We start from the raw sequence: 23,409 nt of genomic DNA on the forward strand, positions 1-23,409 counted from the left end.
TATTTAACCCGATGTCTTTTAATGTGCTCACAAGATTCAACCACTAATTCTCATCCAGAACCAAATGCATTCAGCCCAAGCCCTCATCTTATTTATTTAAGATTCACATGCGGTAGCGTAGTTGGTTGAGGCACTATGCTACAAGCCGAAGGTCGCGGGATCGAATCCCGATGAGGTGGATTTTTCAATTGACCTAACCCTTCCAGCCGCACTATGGTCCTTGGGTCGACTCAGCCTCTAACAGAAATGAGTCCCAGGAATATTCTTGGAATGTTCTTGGGGGTAAAGGGTCGCCGGCGCCTAGGGCTGACAACCTTGCCGCCATCTATCAGCCGATTTTCCAGAAAATGTGGGAACCTCGACATCTCAGAACTCTACGGGCCTCCACGGCCTGTTACAAGGATACCTTCACTTTTTTAATACTATTTTTCCACATACTCCTGGATATAAACAGATACATATTCCTCAGGAGATCTGTGATCTGAAAAAACAGAACAGAATTAAGCTGATGCTATTAACACACGTATCCTATAGTATGAAGAAGAAAAGACTATCGAAATAATTTTTAACATAAAACTACATTTGTTTCGTAATTCCGTTGTTTCATGACCTCAAATTTCAGTTAGTGAGAAGTTTCGTAATTTGGTGGTACTCACAGAGCACGTCCAGCTGCATGTCCACTGTGACGGGCTCTCCGACGCCGTTAGCTGCAGTGCATTGGTACACACCCGCCTGGTGCCTGTCCACCTTCTCCAGCGTGATGGAGAACCCTTCTATTGCCTTCTCTCCCGTTGGTAGCAGGTTGTCCTGGAAACGACTGAATATCAGAGCCCGCCAGATACACAAAACTTCAGAAAATCCCACACACTTTAATGTTTTTCATTAGAACTGACGGTTCAGGAGCTCAGCAGTCACGTGTACTGTGGCTTCATCCGTCGCCAGTGCCAGTGAAGAACACTAGAAACGAAAATCTGCCTCACACCAAGTATTAAAGTGAAAATATCAAGAAGATGAAATGTGGGGAGAATAGACCAGGCATGCATAGGGTGTGCAACACTTGGATGGGAAAACCTTACGTTAAAAACCACCCCAATGGGTGAAGACACCACAGCATGAAAATGCACTTTAAATATGTAGGATCTATGTGTACTCGTGTGGCTTAGGGCTTGGTCCTCTTTTGAACTACTATCCATATGATGGGAAATTTCTTTTCAATTTCTGCGACTATGTGGGTCTCACTGAGGACTGTAACGCATGGTGTTAGGTACAGAAGTTCAAAGAATTATACCACAAGGAAGAAAGGCGATTCTGAAAGAGAAACGACACAAAATAGGACACAAAGGAAGGAAAAAAGAAAGCAAGGAAAGAAAAGAAACGCTAAACGTACACCCGCGGATGACAGAAGAGGAGCAGTAGAAATGTTACTCTTACATTTTCATTTACTGTTTCCTCAAGATAATTGTGACCGATCCGGCCAGCAAGTTAGCATTCGCTTGTATAATTACGTATTTCAAGCAAGAAACGTTTCTTACACATCACAGATTGATAGATATGACACTCGCTCACTCACGGAGCTGAGCCCTACTTGAGAAGCTGCCCATTCTCCAGCTAGTCAAGAACTTCCCAGCATTTTATGGAACCCGAAGCTTTATTACCGTGTTCACAAGAGCCATACACTGGTTACTATCCTGAGCCAGATCAATCCAATCCACACCAGCTATACTATCTCTCTAAGATCTATTTTAATATTGTCCACCCACTTACGTTTCGATCTTCCAAGTGGTCTCCTTCCTTCCGGCTTTTTCACTAATATCCTATATGCATTCCTCCTCTACCCATTCGTGCTACATGCCCTCCCAATCTCATCCTCCTTAACTTGATCATTCTAATCATACTTCGAGACGAATAGAAGTTATGAAGTCCTCATTATGCAGTTTTCTCCAACCTCCTGTCACTTCATCCCTCTTCGGTCCTTGTCCTCAAACACCTTCAGTCTGTTCCTCCCTTAAAGTCAGAGACAAAGTTTCACATCCATACAGAACCACAGGCAAAATTATAGTTTTATATATTCCAATTTTTACGATTTTAGACAGCAGACGAGAAGACAAAATGGTTCTGGACTGACTGGTAGCAAGCATTAACAGAGTTCAATCTCCTCTTAATTTCCTCCCGAATCATGTTTTGATTTGTTAGAGTCGTCCCCAAATATCTGAACTGTGTCACATACGAATCATCCGATTTAATATCTGAGGTGAAGAGGTTTAATTTTAAATTCCGAAGAATCATTTGCGTGTCTTATCAAACGTTTTTTAAACAGGAATGGTAAACCGAAAAGCGTTAGGAAGGTGCGGGCCCTCGCGGATTTCCGGTTCATAAATCAACCTTTCTACGAAGAACTGTGATAAATAATTCCTATACAACAGACAAGACTCTTCTTTGATGCTGGCAAGAGGAAAACGTAGCAAGCTATATTTCTTCTTCAGAAATTTTCTTTTCATTCTATATCCAGTAAGCACACCAGTTGAAAATTCAATTTACGTCACATGAAGGAGTGTGTTGATTCAATTGAAAACAAACATGAATTTATGGAAAGATTTATGATGCCTCTTTTATTCGAAAATGCGTTCATATAAGTGGAAAGTTTTTCAAGAACGGATTGACAATTATACAATTTAGTAAACAATTTGTGTGCACAATATCCATTGGTGCCCATATCGAACAACACAAATTTTCCGAACGTAACCTCATAGGTTCGCACAGTCGTTATGTTTGCAATCCAATATAACATATGGTAGCGTGTATAACTGCTGCTATGTAACGATCGCGAGAATGAACACGCGTTGCTTGGTAACGGCCGGTAAACACGTCAAAATACCCGGGCTATCGCTAGGCAAATGTTCACTAAATGGGTTCCCGCGGCAATGGAAACACATTCAACAATCGAGATATTGTTGGACTATAACAATTGAAAGGTTTTTTCTATGTGGTTCGCGCCGAAATCTTATAAGAAGGGTGAGTCAAGATGTCAGAGATATGGTGGCGAGTCCTAAGAGACTCGGACCCGAGAAAGACTGCACTAGCAAGAGCCAGCAGCATATACAAATGGAAGACCCGTCCTCTCGTCAGAGAGGGCGCCACACAAAAACAAGACCGTAAAATCCACACAGTAATAAATATCTGGTCATGAGCCCCAGATGGGGCTCGACACCAAGACTTACTGACTGACTGACCGTCAGTCGCATTGAGACTTGGACTTGTCAGAGAGTGAGGTGGAATATACCCTTGTGGAGGCGGGGTCGAATACCTCCACCGTGACGCTGTGAGTCGTAGGAGGCGACGAAAAGCGAAGTCTCGAATATGAGACAGTAAAATATGGTCGCGAGTCCCAAGGGACTCGGACCTGAGAAAGCCTGCGCTGGCAAGCATGTACAGAAGACTGACCCGTCCTCTCGTCAGAGAGGGCGCCCCAGAAGAATAAGACCGTAACTATCAAACAGCAATAAATATCTGGTCATGAGCCCCAGGAGGGTGCTCGACACCAAGACTTAACTGACTGACTGACTAGCCGTCAGTTGCAATGTGACTGACTTTGACCTGTCAGGAGTTGTCAGTTCAATTGAGTGAAATGATGTGAAAAAGCTGCTGGTGAGTGAGAGAGTTCAGTTGTCAGTTGAAAGTCAGCCTGTGAAGAGAAGACTCTGAGGTTGACGTGAAATGGCCGCCAGCCTGGGATCCAATTAGTTGAGGGTTAGCAGATGAGTCGATCTCTGCAGAGGACGCTGAGAAGAGATGGAGCTCTAGCTGAGTTGCCAGTTGTCAAGAGTTCAGTTGCAGGATATTCACCTGAGAGCAACAACTTGAGCGCGGTAAGCTGAAGAATCTTCACCGTTAGAAGCTGTTGCCAGGGAACGGCTGCTGGAGACACAGCAGTCTATGGAAAAACTTAGCGTGTAGTGATTCTTAAGATGTTGAGATCAGCAATGGCGCTGTAATTATTTGTAGTTCCAATTGGTGTGCATAAGTTGTCAATAAATCCATTTCCAATCCATACACCGTCTATAGTTACTACTAATTTGTAACAATATAAATCGTTACTAATATATTGTCGCACGTTTGGGTGACTAAGACACGGATTTGGATTGGTAATTGCATTTATTAATAACCTAGAGGTCGTAACTGCAATTGATTCTTACAATATTGCTGCTTTACACAATTTACAATTACTCAATACTAATCTCTTCTGCCTATCTCCACTAGTCTTCACGGATTTATGACACTGGAGCTACAACAGTCTCATTGAATCATACACACCAAATATTACACATAAATTTGTAATTTCAAATCACACGTTAAATCCTCACAGGCCGCCCTCCTGTACTCTTCTGTACTCCTAGTCGCAATTCGCTCTGTTCGCGTGCTTCCACCGCGACTATTTCTGCCAGTTTCGAAGCCAAAGTCTCATTGCGACTGACGGTCTCTCAGTCAGTCTTGGTGTCGAGCCCCATCTGGGGCTTATGACGACATATTTGTTACTGTTTGACTGTTGTGGTCTTGTTATTGTGGGGCGCCCTCTCTGACGAGAGGACGGGTCTGTCTTTGGTCAGAGTCATTTTATGTAGTAGTAAGTCATTTGTCATAATGTAGAGGACATTGACATTTTACATGTTAAATTTTCTACACCAGCTTAGGAATTCTGCTCACTTATATAGCCGAGGGACGGGCATCAATAAACAGTAAACACATATCACGTGATCGCTATCTTATAATGTGACGTCACCGCCTGCACGGAGAACACATCCTCCTCCATTGTTGCGTAACTTAGAAACGAACTATGTTTACAGAGCTGTTGCCTGGCAACGCGCTGATCAAATCCGTTACAATATTAAAGCATCCTGCTGCACATCACTTAGTATCAAACCTTACTGGTTCCAACGTCTCACGTGCAACACGTCTTTCTGTAGAATTTATAAAATATTATTCACTTTATAAGTTTTACACAGCATATAATTTTTAAGATAAAAAAATACTACATGTTTCGACTAATGATCATAATCAGGTATTAAAAATTAGAGTTCAGGAAACTGTGCTTCTCTTATCGTAGTTTCAGTTATATATTTTTTAATATGTGGTGTATGTAACGTGTATTCCAAGTGACCGGTTGTTCTTTCTGTTGTGTCCATGCGTATCCTGTTAGTATTCTTTTAATCCTTTATTTCTTATGGCGGACGGAATAGAAAGCTCCTTGATATATTATGATATATCTTCTACACTGTATCTTGTGTAAACGATATCCGAGGAGGCTACGGCGAAGAGAAGACGAGGATATATGCTTTGGGAATGCGTTTCTAATTCTAATTTCTGAATTTTTGAACTACATGAGTTAAATTTAATTTATCCTGGTGTTTATATTTATGAATTTTTGTATATATCTTAATTGCAGTGCTCTCTCCTCTTTTCCTATTTCATGACTGAATATTTTAATGTCACACGGTCGGCATTGTCTCGTCAGAAATGTAGACGGAAGCACTAAGTTACTCCAATACGTCGATAAATTTTAATAGTTTAGACGGTAACGAATGCTAGAAGACAGAATTCTTCATTATCTTCTTCAGTACAAAGAACAATTCAATGATTCTATATAATTTACTGCATGCTCCATACATTTCCTTGCGGGTGACTTTAAAATTTTCACTTTTGGGATAGACAGTATAGTTTTTCGTCCGTTGTCATCATTATACTGTATATATGTACTCAATATGTACCATAAACAACTAATTTGTATTCCGTGTATTACGGATTAAAATATCAAGCGGTTATGGTATTTTATACTGCTACAACTAAACCCATTGCTAAGCAACGGTTTGGTAAACACGTTCCCGCAGAAACAAACGCGCGGAACAGTAGGACGACTGTTGCTAGACAATGAAGCTGTAAACATGCATCCTTAACAATAGAAGACGATGTTTTCCGTGGGATCCGTGCAGAGGAGTTATGTTGAAGAAAACAGGCGCTAGGAGTCAGTCATTTCTCGGTAGGACATAGCTACGAGAAGAAGAATAAGAAGACGGCCTGTGAGGACTTAACGTGTGATTTGAAGACTTTATGTGTGCTGTAGTGCTGTGATATTTGGAGTGTGATAGGTATAGTTCCTGTGTTAAAATCCTTTGCCAGGAAACGGACAGGGAAAACTACAGAGGAATAGCCATTGTTGAGATATGTTACCTGGCATCGACTAGTGTAAGCAGATGTTTAAGATGTTATTTATGGGTTATAATTACAGTAATTCTTAGAGCATTATAATTAATCGTAGTAACGACTTATGAATAACCAATAAATTGATTCGCCAATCCAAACCTCCGTCGATAGTCACTCTTACACGTGACAACAGGTAACAGGTTAATGGTCAGAGTTCCAATTCCAAAGATAAGGTTCTGCTTGTTTAATTCCCTTGCATTTGCACTAAGGAACAAAATAGATGATGACCAGGTGTTAACTGTGAATGAATAACTTATTACAGGGTTATTTTTTTCCTTTAAATTTTAACTTGCACGCATTTTGATACTGAGGAAAGAAACCATAATCTGCACGAAGAATGCGTACGTCTGCTGGCGGTTAAACTCTGTATATATTAATATGTACAATCTGTTCCCGTACAAAGGGTCGCCTGTCTAAAGGTTCGGCCACACAGAGCGCTACGCTATGTTCGCTACGTACACTATGTACGCTGTGTACACTCTGCGACGCAGCTAACATAGGGAACATAGTGTACGTAGCGTACGGAAGTCTGTGTGGCCAGTCACATTGGCAATAAAGGGAGATATTTTTCTGTTCGTATAGCGAACATAGCGTACGTAGCGCTCTGTGTGGCCGAACCTTTAAAGTGAGAAACAAATGCATGCAAGACAGTAGACATAACGGCAGTTGAACGTTAAGCATCGTGTCCAACTTGTAAATAGCAGCGTGAAGAACATACACAGACCCTACAAGTCCATTCGCCGCCTTGGAGTAGGCAGAAGCGTAGCCTTTGGACGAGGAAATAAAACGATATTCATACAGATTCTACACGAGTGAATATGGGGCAAATGTGTGGATCCCTTGTCCAAAGTAGCCATTCTAACAGAAGTTTCAAAAGGGGGGGGGGAGGTGCCAGAACAAGCAATTTGGACTAGCAGCACCGCCATCGCCCCTGCTGCTAATTACCTGTAGTAAGCAATTAATTATGTTGCTGCTAACGTCACACACTTCAGTTATACACTGCAGGGTTGCGCAGTGGGACCACACGGCCCCATCCAACATCCAATTAATTGCTTAATGTCAGGAGTGCCCTACCAAATGACTTAGTAATGACCATCCATGAGTAGCAACAAACACGGGTATTTTAACTAACTTAACCTAGCACACCTAGTGATGCACATACGGACAAGATCTGCCCTCATATTTTCATAATTCGTCACTGGCACAACTGCCCTTTTTGAGCCACAGGTTTCCTCCGAAAATTCTGCCAGATTTGAACTGGTTTTCACTTCTTTGAATTTGGCAACAGTATTTTTTACAGAGCAAGGTCGTCAGCCTTGCACCGAACTCCCAACTAGGAGTGCCAGATTCCTTTATTTATGTCCCCCCGTGAGAGGGTGGTCTAGTCATACCCCCAGGCACTGGGTTCCTTTTCCGTCGCCTTCAACGTCTCCCAGGCCTCCATTGGAGCTATTCTAGCCCACCTCCACACGGGATCTTTTCATAAATCATTTCACTTATTACGGCTGAATCGAGAATTTAAAAGTCTACATACTCGTAACATGTGAGAAACCTGGGACGGTCAAACTCTGCGAAGTGAAGCTCACATTAATTCCAGTTTGGATACTTTTCATGGGTTATCTAACAGCACACGTTAAATAATTTCGAAAAAAAAAACTCTAAAGGCAGTAAATCTGGAATGAGAAATTACAGAGAAATCATAAATGATGTGTCGGGAGGAATATGGAAAACAGACGTTGTGGACTACGTACTATTAGAATTCTATCTATCGCCCCCATTTTCACGGTTGCGGAGAAGAATAAACAAGATACCAGTATAAGCTGGCGGGAAACTGAGAGGAAAGCACATCTCCACATGCGCACCTCAGTAAAGTCAGCTGCCTTCCGATGGACTACACGGCGGTATATTATATAGGTATTTCATGCAAACATTCAGACATGCTTCTTTGTTACTACTTTAAAGAGGTAAAGCTATCCCTATAACAGGCCGTGAAGGCCCATAGGGTTGTGAGACGTCGAGGCTCTCACATTTTCTTTAGACAATCCGCTCACAGATGGCAGTATTGTTGTCAGCCATATGCGCCGGCCGCCCTTTACCCTCAGGAATATTCCTGGAACTCACTTCTGTTAGATACTGACTCGACCTTAGGGTCATAATGCGGCTGGAAGGATTAGGTAAAAAAAAAAAACATCCACCTCATCGAGACTCGAGCCCTCGACCTTCCGGCTTGTAGCATACTTCTTCAACTAACTACGTTATAGATGTCATGTGAAGAAAACTGAAATGCTTCACGGGATATTTAATAAGTACTTTTCGTGATGTGTCGACAAGATTTGCCGCCTTTTCTTTTCAAAGAGCAGGAAAGCGCTGACACAGTCTCGGACACGAAAGGATACTTTTGCGAGCGGTACAAACCGAGTTTCGAATGGAAGACCTACGGCAATATGAAAGGAGCAGTTCCATTAAATTCGAAACGGGCCTCTGGTCCAGCCTCCGCTAAGGCGGAATATATACAAATACATACTTGCAAAGTAAAACACGTTGTCAGACATCACATTATCCTGAGCAAGGAATTATTAGTATCTCATTAAACTTTCATTCCATCGAAATACTTCTTAGGAAAGGCTAACAATGATCTGTACATTTGGCACCTTTACAAAGTTGCATCTAAAAAATGTGTTTTGTCGTGGAAACCTTAGCTACTATACATAGTGTCGTAGCGTGTTATCATAATCCATCATATTAACGTATATATAAGGTCAGCCCACTCTCCTAAGTGATCGATTGGACATGATAAGCTTCGAACCTTGTATCGAATCTTATTTCAGAAGCACCCTAAGGACGAAGTTCGGGAAAAGTTTTAACATCTCATCCCTTTTAAATCTCAGTGGACGCTACAAGCCATGAGTTCAGAGAACTTCTAGTCCTCCCCTCACCCCCTTCAACGTCACTCTTCCCTCATGAATACAATGCGCACATTTCAATCGTTACAAAACCAATTATCAGATTTGATTATCACCGTTTTTTGTTACTAGTGAATTAAATCTTTCTCAGACCAAGTTAATGCGTGTATTTAATTATGTTTTTTTTTTATTTTAACGCAAGGAATGGAACAGTTTAACACAGTCTGCCCATTTCAGGAAGGAAGAATTGATTTTTCGTCCCTCTTTGTTATAATGTTAATTAACTCCAGTTCCAAATCTATCGTTAACATTACTAATCAACGGTACAAATATCACACTTCAATAAACAGAGAATTTCTCATTGACACCGTTTGGTTCGGCGGAACTTTACAAACGCTGTTCGGAAATGTTGGTAAACTTCTACAAGAATACATGGTATCACATCCCAGAACATACTCTTCATATAAAATTGGAGATGTGTGTATTATAATGCTACGTTAATGGGAAGACAACAGATTTTTAACTGAATAAGAGGAAAATTTTCTCGCATTTCCTTTTAAATTCTGGAAATCACACTTTGAGTTCTTCCTACCTTTTAATATCTCTAATTCACCCCACTTTAGATGGTCTTATTTTCTATGTTTCGGTCATGTTCTGTCCTGAATTCTAGACAAGAGACATGGAGAGGCACATCAGTATTTCCTTGTTGCGTATTTGCAGCCAAACCCACGTATTTATCTTCCAATGATGTTTCCTTTTATTTGGTACTTAGATTTCGGTCCAAAAAAGTAACATATTCAACAAAGTTTCAGTCCGAAGTGTCATAAATTTCATTGCAGTCGAAAGACATATGTTACGATCTGACATTATACCAAACGTTCAATTCACACTCATTATATCACATGCCCCATAAACTTATTGCATGAGAATCCTTTTTCTTTCTAGACACTAAGTTGGGTTTTTAGCCTACTTTCCTTACTTTGAAGAAAAAATAAAATTAGGCTTATGAGATCACCATGCTGTGTGCGTGTCTGTATATTCCCTTATCAGCTTTTGAATGCCTCAACCAATGTTTATAAAACTTGATATAGCACGTAAGTCCATCTTAACGGCGTACTTCGTAAATCCCGACCATCAGCCTGTGTCCTTATGCGTATCCACCTACTTTTGCTAGGAAACTGCTCGGTAAAACTTCACCTCGCCATAGAATAGACCTGCAATAACAGAAGAATTTTTGGACGTGTCATTTTCCATGAGGTTCGTGTCGCATCAGAGGAAAGTAGCCGATTAGTTTTCCCCAAAACTTCTTGTCTAAAACAAGAAACTATGGGAATGTAGTATATGTAGTGGATGGCATGAGATGTGACCTCAGCAGAACTGAAACAGGTCTGATGTACAGGATGTATATAGCAGTGAGACGTATTCAGAAAAGATATTAAAAGAGTGGGGCGGTGATGTGAGATCTAAATTTCAAGAAGGATATTTCAAACCCTCCAATGCAATCATATTAGAGGAGCCCTGTCAGCACAGCGACATGAAGCTGGTAACGAAACATTTGGTTGAAGCCGTAATACATGCAAATAGTGCACTGGGCACTTGTCTCGTCTGAATACTATTTTAAAATAATTGCTCTCTGAGAAGTTTCTATTAAACTTTGACCACTGGTATTCGCTCTAGGACGGGTTTCTATTCAATCCTCATTCTATATAAGAGAAAGTTTCTCATGTACATTCGTAAAGCAGTTTTATTTGATTAGTCAGATCAAGGAAGGTGCAAAACATTAGAAGATGGGTCACGAAATTCCTGCAAAGCGACCACCACTAAAACAGAATCAGAATGCAGATGACCCGAATGCAGACTGAATCGAACTTCGAAAGAATGGAATCTACTAGAGACTGTTCTCGTCAACTGCATTAAATTCTTGGGTCCTGTTATCAATTGGCTACTTAATTTAGTAGGATTTCAGATAATGTATTGCACCAACTTAACAAATTAAAATAAAATTCTAATTTTTAAAATGTGCTCTATGCCACCTTAGCAAATTTAGAAAAATATTATTTCTAAAATATGCTTAATAACTGTTTACAATGCCAAGTTTTATCAAATGCTGTTTATCCAGTTGTGTGACGATACATGAGCTCACACATAATAGCAGATACACTCACAGTATGCCACAGAAGGTCTGACAGGTACTTAAACCTTACGAAATGGGCATTTATATGAACAGATATATAATACCAAGAACAATATCGAAGACACTTAACTATATTTAAAAATGAAAATGAATTATACATACTTGTGGTTCCAAGCAATATAATATATGAGAATATTTCTGCAATAAAACAGGATCGAACCAAGGGCACTGAATACTCTTTTCAATTTCATGTATTTACATATATCATACAAGAAATATATGTCCCTCATAAATTGTTCCGAGGGAAGCTCTATCGTGAGGCAATCATTCCGTCAGACTCCCTTTATGTATTCAATATAATGTGAAATTTATGTTCAGCATCGCCTTGCATTTCCAGCACTTCGTTCGCACTACGCGGTGCAATCGCACCTTGCGGACTACGGGTCACACTGAAAGAGCCCAGGCTGCGGAAGGCTGACAGCGTGATTTAAACTGAAGAATTTTTCCAGCACTTCATTCATAAGAACGGAGGAAACACAGACAGACAGACGAATAGAGAAGCAAGTAGATGGATGAAGATACAGAGATAGATAGGCAGACAGGTAAACAGACATATACGTAGACAGACTGTCTTTATATGGTAACCTTATTAATAACAAAGTAAAATTTAGAGTTTTGTTAAGAATTAGAAACTTTGATTGGAGCTAGGAACAGTACCGTGAAATAAAACTGACGGTCGGACTGAGTAATGACCGGTTGGATGGAATGGATGGATGTTCGGACCAACGATGGGGTGGGGAGACAGAAGGAACTCTGGAACGATAATTTCCTGCAACTCGAGGAACTCGAATCTTATCGAGTTACTCATCCGAGAAAGCTTTACGTGTAACACATCACACGCCATGTACGTAGCTGTCCCTGTACCAGGCCGTGAAGGCCGATAGGGTTGTGAGACGTTGAGGGTCCCACATTTTCTAGACAATCGGCTCACGATGGCGGTAAGGTTGTCAGCCTTACACGACGGCCGCCCTTTACCCCTTAGGAAGATTCCTAGTACTCATATCTGTTAGATGCTGAGTCGAACCCAGGGTCATAGTGCCGCTGGAAGGGTTACGTCAATTGATAATATTCATCTCATCGGGACTCGAACCTGCGACCTTCCGGCTACAGCACAGTACCTCATCCAGTTATGCTAATGCGTGCCCCCAGCATGTACGTATATTATTTCCTATGTAAGGTCATAATAATCTGTCTTAATGACATTTCATGATTTTAACAACATCGCAAAGTATTAAAGCTGCACTTTTAGTGAGAAATATATTTTAGATATTTTATATTAAAAAAATATTGTTCCTTTATTGATGGATGCTTTAATAATAAGGATAAACTAAGTCCATGTTCCAGATTACGACATGTTGCTCGGGTACTTACACGAAGGTGATGAATTAACTGATCATTAAACCGCTCTCACTAAGTGAAACTGCCACAACTATTGAATGTCCCACAACATTGTGCCCACGACGCGCGGCATCATAGAGCAGTATCCATTGTTACTGCTCAATTGTTCAAACGTATAGCTTTGGGGAAGCCATCATGACGCAACCAGACCTCTGCCACGGTCCATGAACAAAACACAATACCTGCGCGAATCACATGGAAACGACATGACAATCAAATTGTTAAACACTGTCTACTGGGTGTTAGGTCTCCACACTGACAGAGTTCGAGGTGCCAGAGGTCCGTACAACATTACACATGACCTTGCGGCTAGATACCAGCATTACTGCTTCGTGTTAGAGGACATTCATCATTATAGCCTCTACCAAATATGACTAAAAGCATCAGATCAACAAAGGTATGTTGCGCGGGGTATTAGCACGCATTAAAGAGACGAGAAATGTCTAGAGAATTATAGTGTAATAGCCTTAGAAGAAGACAGTAATATGAAAATGGATCATTAATTAACTGGATGTGAAGATGTGGAATGGATTAAGTTGGCTCAGGAAAGGATCCACTGACGGCCGCTTGTGATCATGGTAATGAACCATGGGACTCAATAAACGGTATGGAATGCATACAGTACCAGGCCAATATTTCGGGCGAAAACGTAAAGAGAAGACTTAGGCACAGAGGGGAGAATAATATAAAACCGGATGTGATAAAAATGGAGCGAAAGATGGGTATCTAGTTTGTTTTTATAGTACGCATGGCATCACCATATCCGCGTCTCCGCAAGTCTGTATCTTCTAACCCAAGTGACAAATGTTCATAAACATTCAGATGATCATCATTAATGCATGTTCCTAAAAAGTGTGTCCTCATAAAATAGATCTTCCAACACACGCATCTTCGGCAACTGTTTCATAAAATGTAAACTAGCAACATGGCGCAGCACAAAATCCGCTGTAGCTTTCCATATGATGGTAGCAACAACTGAACCAAAGAAGGGAAATTTTGTATGGAGATGGATTATGAACATAAAAATTAATTCTATACGAAAATGTTTGTATATATCAACATTATAAATATGATGACTCTAAGAACATATGAGTCCATGCCCGAAATATTTAATTCAACTGGAAACTGTGTAATGTAAAGTATGAGAACTCAGTAGTCTTTGGTTTTAATAAACAGAAATTCTATTTAAGATCATTAGCACAACTATCCAGTGTTTGCTTCTTTATTTAATCCTCAGTTTCTCAGAACATAACTTCAAGTACACTACGACACAACATATAACTATAGTCATAATAGCAAATATCTACAGAACAACGTAGAAAAATTATCACATACAATCACATAACACCTCACCATCAAACAAAAAGTAAAGGAAATTTAGAACTATACTTCACTCCATATACAATTAAGAAAACCTCAAGGATTCAATGACCTGGTACAGAACATCCCCCCCCCAAAAAAAGAAAGGAGGGGGTTACTATTGCTACTTCGTCGATATTACAATTCTTCTAAGTCAATTAATTTCAGTATTTCAACGGAATAGTTTCATATGCTTAATTAATAACTAGGCGATACAATAACACAGAAGTTCATAACCGCTAAGTAATCAATATGTATATAAACACATCCCCCCCCCCAAAAAAAAATAAAGGAGGAGGTTAAGCTATTGCTACTTCGTCGATATTACAATTCTTCTAAGTCAATTAATTTCAGTATTTCAACGGAAGAGTTTCATATGCTTAATTAATAACGAGGCGATACAATAACACAGAAGTTCATAACCGCTAAGTAATCAATATGTATATAAACACATCCCCCCCCCCAAAAAAAAATAAAGGAGGAGGTTAAGCTATTGCTACTTCGTCGATATTACAATTCTTCTAAGTCAATTAATTTCAGTATTTCAACGGAAGAGTTTCATATGCTTAATTAATAACGAGGCGATACAATAACACAGAAGTTCATAATCGCTAAGTAATCAATATGTATATAAACACATATATAGCATAAGTAGGTACAAATTCATTTTCTACAGTTTACCTATATTTTACCCTAAACTTAAACTTACACTTTACTTTTACCTGTTACATTAATCTTTTATTACTTTCATATATAATATTTACATTTTTAGTTTTACTCTATGACTATGCGATAATTATCCAACTGGGCAATAGTCCAAATGCAAAAAGTTACGAACAAGGGATCTATCTTCGACAAGATATTTGACATGACAATTCATTAATTAATGTTTCAAGTATTGTACCCGCTGAAGACGATCCAGTAACGGTCAAAACATGGAACATGAAACACATTTATTAGCAGATACTTAATGTTCGTGGTCTTGAATAGAAGTTTTAGAAATGAGTACGCCTAACTAAGATATATAATTATTAATGTACAGTTCTTCTTAGTCTAAATATCTAAACAAAAATGGCACCTATGTATTTTTCTTTCCCGCAATCCGTTTTTGCGAAACATTCTCAAATCCAACCCTTTACTCTAAGTCTGATGCAGTTCAGTGAAAGCGGTTCGACGAGTCATGCTGCAAAACAAAGAAGGACTTCACGGTGCAAAGTCCTGGCAACCAGTGGCTTCACTATTCCAGCCAACGAGGCTCCAATTTTCTGACCCAAGATGGCAGGAGGCTACGTGTGAACAATTAATCCTCCTCGCGCCCATACAAATCGTGACAGGAGTGCCGGTCCAGGTAATGAACCTCTTTGGCATGAATTCTTACCCAATTCTAGACTGCGGTGAGGTATGGAAATTATGACTGAGTTATACTTATGTGCCCTTTTGTGGAAATTGACAGCCAGCTGCTAAAAATACGACACGCAATTATACTCCTATTAGCGGATTTCATTAACAGACCTACAGGTTCTACTAACCCCACTGAAAATATAGACTGAAAGCCAAATATGAATAAAATGTAGGACTTTACAGCGGCAGTAGTTCACGTTATAGTCTTCTGGGATATGACATTGTGAGGTCTGCTACGTGGTTACCAACATTTTATGAGAATACGTTTCCTTGGTTTCAGGACAGAAGTAAAAATACTGCGTATATCATCGGGGGGGAAATAATCCTTCAAATTGCTGTAATCAGCCTACCATATACCCAATATAATAATCCAAGAAAAAAAAAGTAAATCTATCCCTGTACCAGGCCGCGAAGGCCCATAGGGTTATGAGACCTTGAGGGTCCCACATTATCTAGACAATCGGCTCAAAGATGGCGGTAAGGTTGTCAGCCTTACGCGCCGGCCGCGCTTTACGCCCAAGAGACTAAAATATGAACCAAGTAAATTTTTGTGATTTTCTTAAATCCAGCATCCTCCGTTTTCCAACGTCCGTCTTAATATTTGAGCGCGTGCAAATACAGATTTAAAGAAAGCTGACAACAGAAATTAAGTAAAGTCTGCTGGTAGTGGATAAGAGGGGGACACAGTCAGCATATGACAGTCATCTGAAGGCGGGAACAGAACCCAGCCCAGGAACGTTGAATACAGCTTATCTAGTATAGTCACCGGTCAGTGAGTACTGGGTAACATGGTAACATGCGACAACCGTTGTCACAGACCTTTACGAAATTCTGTTCTCATTTCTAATACAGTGGACGCCAGTTACTGTGATTTCTATGGGACACAGCTTAGTTGATAAATATAAACGTTTGACAACAATAAGATGAAACAAGGATGCAGACGCTCAGCGTTGTTCATTAATGAAGAAAGGAAATGTGTATATAAAAAGGAGGAAACGGAACGAGAGAAGACTTTATAATCAGGCAATATAAAACAATTTTACTTGACTATCCAATATTTCCTCGAAAATGTATTAATAAAAATAAAACAGTCATAATGTTTCTCGAAATCCACACACAACATTAAAAACAAGTAAAGAAAACATTAAAATAAAGAATAAGAATAATTATTTTAAAGATTACTTTATTGCCTTTTCTCAGGTGGTCATTAATAAAACGTTCATACTCAAGTCGGTGTTGAAGAAGACACCGAAATGTTACGTAATCACTTCTACTGCACATGCGTGAAGACCGTGATAAGACAAACAAGAGACAACAAAAAATCCGAAGCTCTGATTAAAATAGACGTAATTTTTCTATGTGCTATTTTACATCTGACCGGAAGTCCATAAATTCGATAACAATACATGAAAGATAACATTATCCGCGATTACAATAAGTGGAATCCAATGGATTTGATGACATACTTATGTGACAGAGGAGGAGACTGTCATGGCGCTGATGATAATGTCGACGATAAACGACCTTATTCTATTAGCTGCAAAAAGTTTAATTACGTTTCTCAATAATAAGACATTTCATAGTGTTTTATTTAACTGTAAGTAAGCTGGCAGTATGCAAGACAACGAAGGCTTGTGTGTGAATGTTTTGCCGGGCTTCTTATTATGCCATCATATGGCACGCACTAACAAGAGGAAATCCCAAGTAGACTCTAGAACAAAGCAACAATCTATTAAAATGCGACCCAAGTTGATATATGACAAATTGTTATTGTGGTAACTAGTGGGCGCCACAGCAATTACAGTCAAGGGAACATGTAAATGAAATATTCAGACCTCAAAGAAGAATGCAGGACACGTTAGCAACAGCGCGCGTAACGGAATTTATTTAAACTAATTTAACGAAATTACATTTATACTTTTCCTAGATACCAATTTTATGGAGCAAACAAACTTAGTTGTCTTCCATCTAGTCAATAAATTCCCCGTCTTTTTGTGTTCACAATAACCCGCCATTTGCCTTTGGCCTGAGTCACATGAACCGGTCCAAATCTTGTATCTTTTTTTATCCTTGGCACTACAGCCCCAGTGGGCCTAGGCCTACCTCCATGAACTTCTCCGTTCACTTCGGTTTTTCTAGATTTTATACATTCGGTAGGACTCCTTGGACGGGTGATCAGCTCGTCGCAAGGCGTCTACCTGTACACAAACACAGGAAAACGCATACAAACACCCATGCCCTGAGTGGGATTCCAACCCACGATCCCGGTTTCCAAGCGAGCGAAAACAGTACATACCTTAGACCGCTCGGCTACCGTGACCGGCAAATCTTGTACATATTTACTTAATATTCTCCTTCCGCTAACGAATGTGTTCAAGCAGATTTTATTTCTCTTCTTCCAGTTTCTATCTATATTTTTGTGTTTTGAGGAACAAGGGAATCGTTTATGTTTCCATTTCCTGTGTAAAAATTAAAGATTAATCCATAAAAAGTATATCTTCATGTGCATGTCTGGCCCGAAAGGCGTAGTTGATTCAAGTACAGCCTCTGAAGCTAGCGGGGCTACTACACCCCCCTCCACTCACACAAAAATGAATATCAGGGTTAAGGGCAATTTTGTAACGTGTAGTACCGTTGCTATATAACGATCGCGATAAGATACATGAGCTGCTTGGTAACGGTCGGGAAACACGTATTCGCGGAAACGGTACCCAGTCTATCGCTAGACAATCGCCATGATAATATAAGGATTGTTGGAGGATGTGTTTTCTGTTGAGTCTGCCTCGAGGTTATATATAACGAGGACATCAGTCGAGTTCCGTAGTGACTAGACTGCCGTGAAGTAGTTGGTTGGTGAGTGAGAGTGTTCAGTTGTCAGTTGTCAGTTCGAAGTCGGTCCGTGGAGAGAAGATTGTGAGGTTGTTGTCACATGGTCGCAAGCCTGGGAACCAGACAGGTGAGTTGTCAGAAGACAAGAGTTCTGCACGGGCGGCTGTGATAAGAGATCCTGAGTGCCGGAAGCTGAAAAATCTCCCTCGGTAGAAGCTGTTCACATAAAGCGGTTGACGGAGACTGTAATAGACTGAGAACACTAGTCTATGCGTGTCAGTGACTGTGAAGAGTAGTTCCGAGTGGTCAATAAATCCAATATCGTATCGATACCCCGTCTGTAGTCACACACACAAATCGTGAAGATACGATCACTACCAAGAAAGTAAGATGACCATTGATAAGAAATAAATTTTATAGTATAGAAGTAACGCAAAACCTAAAAAAGGAAAGAGGTTATAAAAATACATTTCGCTGTTTTTATCCATGAGAAAAGTATATATAGCAACTCGGCTTTGTTCCTGCTTGGAATTTCATTCCGAAGCCTGTGACGTGTGTTCCATGATTAAAAATGAGGGGTTTTGAGATGTTCTATGCGCTGTTGATATTACGAAATGGCAAGGGTAATACGAACGTCAAGCCGGTCACAGAAGCCGAGCGGTCTAAGGCATGGACTGTCTTCTTTCGCTCTGAAGCCGGGATCGTGGGTCCGGATCTCACTCAGACATGAATGTTTGGTATGTGTATGTGTTTATTCTGAGTTTGTGTTGTCCTGTGTTTAGGTAGAGGCCTTGCGACGAGCAGATCACTCGTCCAAGGAGTCCTACCATTTGTAAAATTATCATGAAACTGAAAATCAGAGGCCAGGGCCCAAGGGGACTGTAGAGAAAGTGCAAAAAAAATACTAGCGTCATGGCATGATTGCTTATTTGACTGCTGATGAGCAAACTTTTATATCGACTTCTACTGGAAAGAAATAGATAATGTAGATAAGAGGGATTCACATTTTCACCAGTTTATAAGAACGAGAAGTTTAGTTTTTAAAGTGTGTTCTGAACTATGCCCATATTTGCCCATTTTTCCCTGTCGTTACGTCATTATTACTATCACCACCATCTTACTGCATTTTGAGTGTTGAGTAAGTATGTAAATGGCCGCGCCATAGCTCACGCGGTTAGTCGCTGGCTTCCCACCGCGGCGGCCCGCGTTCGATCCCGGGTCTGGTCAATTGGGATTTGTGGTGGACATAGTGGTGCTGGGGCAGGTTTTCTCCGAGTACNTGGCTAAGAAATCCCTAGCATTTATGGGATTAAAATATTTATCACAAAACCCATCTGTGACACTACCGCGATGCCGCTCAGTTCTTTGTTGATTTATCCCCAAACACTTTCGACCTCAGTTCTTCCGTTTGACTGAGAGAAGCAGTTAGCCACCCATACAAAAGATAAACAGTGGAAAAGGCGTAATTTTGTAAGGTTTGTTTAATCTCCAACATAATAAAGGAAACAAACAGTATTAAGGTGGTATTAAGAGATATGTTTATATGTTTCATTGGATAATTCATCGTACATTCCGTAAAATCATAAGAAGAACGTTTAGTAAATAGAGCAACTGATAATATATTCCCCAATTTAGGGACACACAAATTCATAATTTGTGGGGGAAGATATTAAATTACTTAGAAGAAATTAATATTTCTTAATTATGATTGGTCTTATTTATTTATACGAGTATATATATGTATTTCAATTGCCCAAAAGACTCAAAATACTCAGTTTCCAGACATCACAATCTGTGTGCTCATTTGTTGCGTGTTACTCCGAATATGGAGAAAAAAAGTTCCCCGTAAACTTCAGTAGTGCTCTATCAGGCTAAACGGAGTCACATTCCTGTAGACACCGCTCTGAGGAACTCAGGTCTTATAACTTAAGTTTCACTTGACGATACTGAACTACATTCCGTAGGAAGATTGGGAACAATAAATTGGAAATGACTTGGAAGGAAGGTGTCGTGGCCTTATCGAGGCACTACCCTAATATTTGTCTGAAGTGGCTAGGTAACCTCAGCATGTCACTATGGCGGTAACCCTGGGGCGATTCGAGCGACGCACTTCACGAACATAAGGCACAAGAATTATTATTTCTATCATCATAATCACAAGCAGTATTAAGATAAATGTATAATATGTAAGTAAAGCTAACCCGGTGACAGGCCGTGGAGGCCCATAGGGTTGTGAGATGTTGAGGGTCCCACATTATCTACACAATCGGCTCAAAGATGGCGGTAAGGTTGTCAGCTTCACGCGCCGGCCGCGCTCTACTCCCCAGGAAAATTATTTAATTAATTCCTGGCACTCATTTCTGTTAGAGGCTTAGTCGATCATAGGGACATAGTGCGGCTGGAAGGAACAGGTCAAATGAAAAAATCCAATGACCTCATCGGGACTTGAACCCGCGATCTTCCGGCTTGTAGTGCCTCAACCAACTATGTTACAGCATACACCCTTAGTAGTAGTAGTAGTAAAGCATGAACAGTAGCAATAACAGCATTAATAGTGACAGCAGCAGTAATAGAAGTAGTAACATTGCTATCACCACCATAACATGATTTCTGGGCGGTGGCTACTCAACATGAGCCACAGAAATTACTGACATGAACTGCAGTCCCGTCAGATTGGATGACTTATCAGTTTGCACAAACAAATGTTATTATTTCAATTGCTACTGCGTCAGACATCCTTCATGTGGCAGTTGTCAACACAGGTGTGGGCAATTACATACTTCCAATTACAGGTTCAGTGACAGTGCCTGTCACTGAAGAGCAAGTAATACTGATATGTATAACAACAGTTTGACATTAATGCTTTCTATGTATCGATTGCCAAACGGCGTATGCCGTCACCAGCAACGTCGTTCCATCTAAAGTAAAAAAAAAAAAAAATTGTCCTTGTGCTTAACTAATTAATCCCTAGGACTTGAAGACAAATGTGGGAGTGGTTGTAGTTCCATGTATTCTTGACCTTGGGACTAGCTGGAGGTGAGTGGTCGGCTCCATGCCCCGGCCGCTTTACCCCAGAGGAAGGAGCCTCCTATAGTCATTGGATACGAGGTTGCGTAGAACCCAGAATCAGTCTGCATGACGTGAAGAGGAGAAATATCTCACCCCCACCCGCAACACGAACTCCTCCCTCTGGGCCGTTCTGGCCGTAGCCAGTCGCTGTACAGAGCGCTCTGTCCCATCTTACTCATCGTTTCCATCTACTGAATTCAATTTATATTTTTTTTTCTACAAATCATTGAAATGAAAGGACTAACGTGTGTCGATATACCCACCATTAAAGTTGCTGAAAGGGAACTGTGAGGAGGAACTCAATGTGTTCCGCTTCCGGTCTAGAATTTTTGGGGCGATAGCAACAGCGACACTGCATGCCAGTACTTGAACCACTCTTACTACAAATGAAAACAGATGAATCTATTTGTTAACATATTTTTGGAAGCCACCCACATTGATTCAAGCACTAGCCGGTCAGCGAGGATCGCCGGCAGCTACAAGGCTCATTGGTTCGCCCTCTGTTAGCGACAACGTATAAGGATGCGGATCCCCGACACTCTAGTCGTCAATCGCAGCCTATAAACTATCCGCTGCTACGCAACGGCTAAGTAATCAGGTTTCCATAGAAACGGATTGGTACGAAACATTAACGGAACAGCAGAAGCCGGCGATTCTTTTCCGGTCAGCAACTAAGTTACATAGCGTGGATTAACGGGAGGCCAAGGGAATAAAACGAGAAGACAGTACAGATGCGTAGGAAATTCCACTGTCCGAAGCTCGTAAACTCGTCAGTATGTTCATTGCAGCAACAATAAATAGTTGATACTGAAATATACTACACGGTTGTCTCTTTAAGCAACAACAATCCCACATATTTTTCGTCGACATGTTGATTTATCGTTTGGCTTACTCTTCGACTTTGAAGCTACATGCGACCTATTCCTCTGAAACGTCGGCTGACTTTGACCGGAAACTATACGTCTATTTGGAAAGAACTCTGTTCGAATCTCAGTCTAGCACCAGCCATCATGATGTTTTCAGTGAATTTTCTAGTCCCTCAATGCAAATTCCATGATAGTGCACAGGATTAGGCCACGACTACTTCCTTCCGGTTCTTTTCAATTCATTATTCACCAATCATTATACCACTGACGTTGTGCGGTCTAGATACTGACATGGTCGTAAAATAAACACAAAATATCGTCATCCTAATATTCTTAGTGTATTTGTCACTTTAGATTGTTCGCACTGCAGAAAGCTGTTACTAGTAAAACATTAAAAGTGAAAAGTACGGATAAAATACTAGCATCAAGTGAAAATAATTGTATAAAAAGTAGCAGACTTATTTTGTAATCCTGACAGAGGAGACGTCCATTGCTAGGCATCGGCTGGTTAAACAAGTTACCGAGGCAACAAATACGTAAGCAACAAAAGATGAATTATTCGAGAGGTTGTTTTCTGTTCAGTCCGTGCAAAATTGTTATAAAGAATAGTTCAGTTGAGAATGACTCACTCCAATTCAAGAGTTCCAAGTGAATAGCTAGTCGAGAGTAGGGCTCTGCAAGCGAGGCTGAGAAGATGGTGGTATAAGTTCAGGTTGGAGTGTTAACATGCAGGAAATGACGTGACAAAGGAAGCTGAAGAATCTCCATTGTCAAAGTTACCAGGAAAGTTGTAGTGAAAACATTGCAGAGGACTAGCCATTGCTGAGAGCTATTACCAAGCAACGACTAGTGAAAGGAGACTGAGAAGACTTAGCGTGGTGTGATTTGTAGTGTGGATATCAGCGATAATGTTGAAATTGCCTGTACTTCCGAGTGGTGTATACAAGTGATCAGTAAATCCAATATCCAATCAATATCGAGTCTATAGTTACAACCCCTAAGTCGTGATAATGCGATGGCGTGCCGCCTAAAAGCCGGACTATATATCGTCCATCGCTGCGCAACGGCTGCAATTGGAACGCATACTTCAGCGGCAAGGAATACATGGAAAGACAACTACCTAAGAAACTGCCTA

At 40.5% G+C, this 23,409-nt stretch overlaps 1 protein-coding gene across 1 annotated transcript in view; it reads right to left on the reverse strand.

The window, feature by feature from the left end:
- Positions 1–422: 422 nt before the first annotated feature.
- Positions 423–23,409, reverse strand: part of LOC111861859 (lachesin-like) — a 631,469-nt gene continuing 608,482 nt past the window's right edge. Inside the window, exons 5-6 of the mRNA XM_023846784.2 lie at positions 657–807; positions 423–481 (exon numbers count right to left, since the gene is read on the reverse strand). Coding sequence (XP_023702552.1) covers positions 423–481; positions 657–807 — 210 coding nt within the window. The remainder of the gene's footprint in view (positions 482–656; positions 808–23,409) is intronic.

The sequence above is a fragment of the Cryptotermes secundus genome, unplaced genomic scaffold, assembly GCF_002891405.2.
Source record: "Cryptotermes secundus unplaced genomic scaffold, Csec_1.0 scaffold1148, whole genome shotgun sequence".
Classification (NCBI taxonomy): domain Eukaryota; kingdom Metazoa; phylum Arthropoda; class Insecta; order Blattodea; family Kalotermitidae; genus Cryptotermes; species Cryptotermes secundus.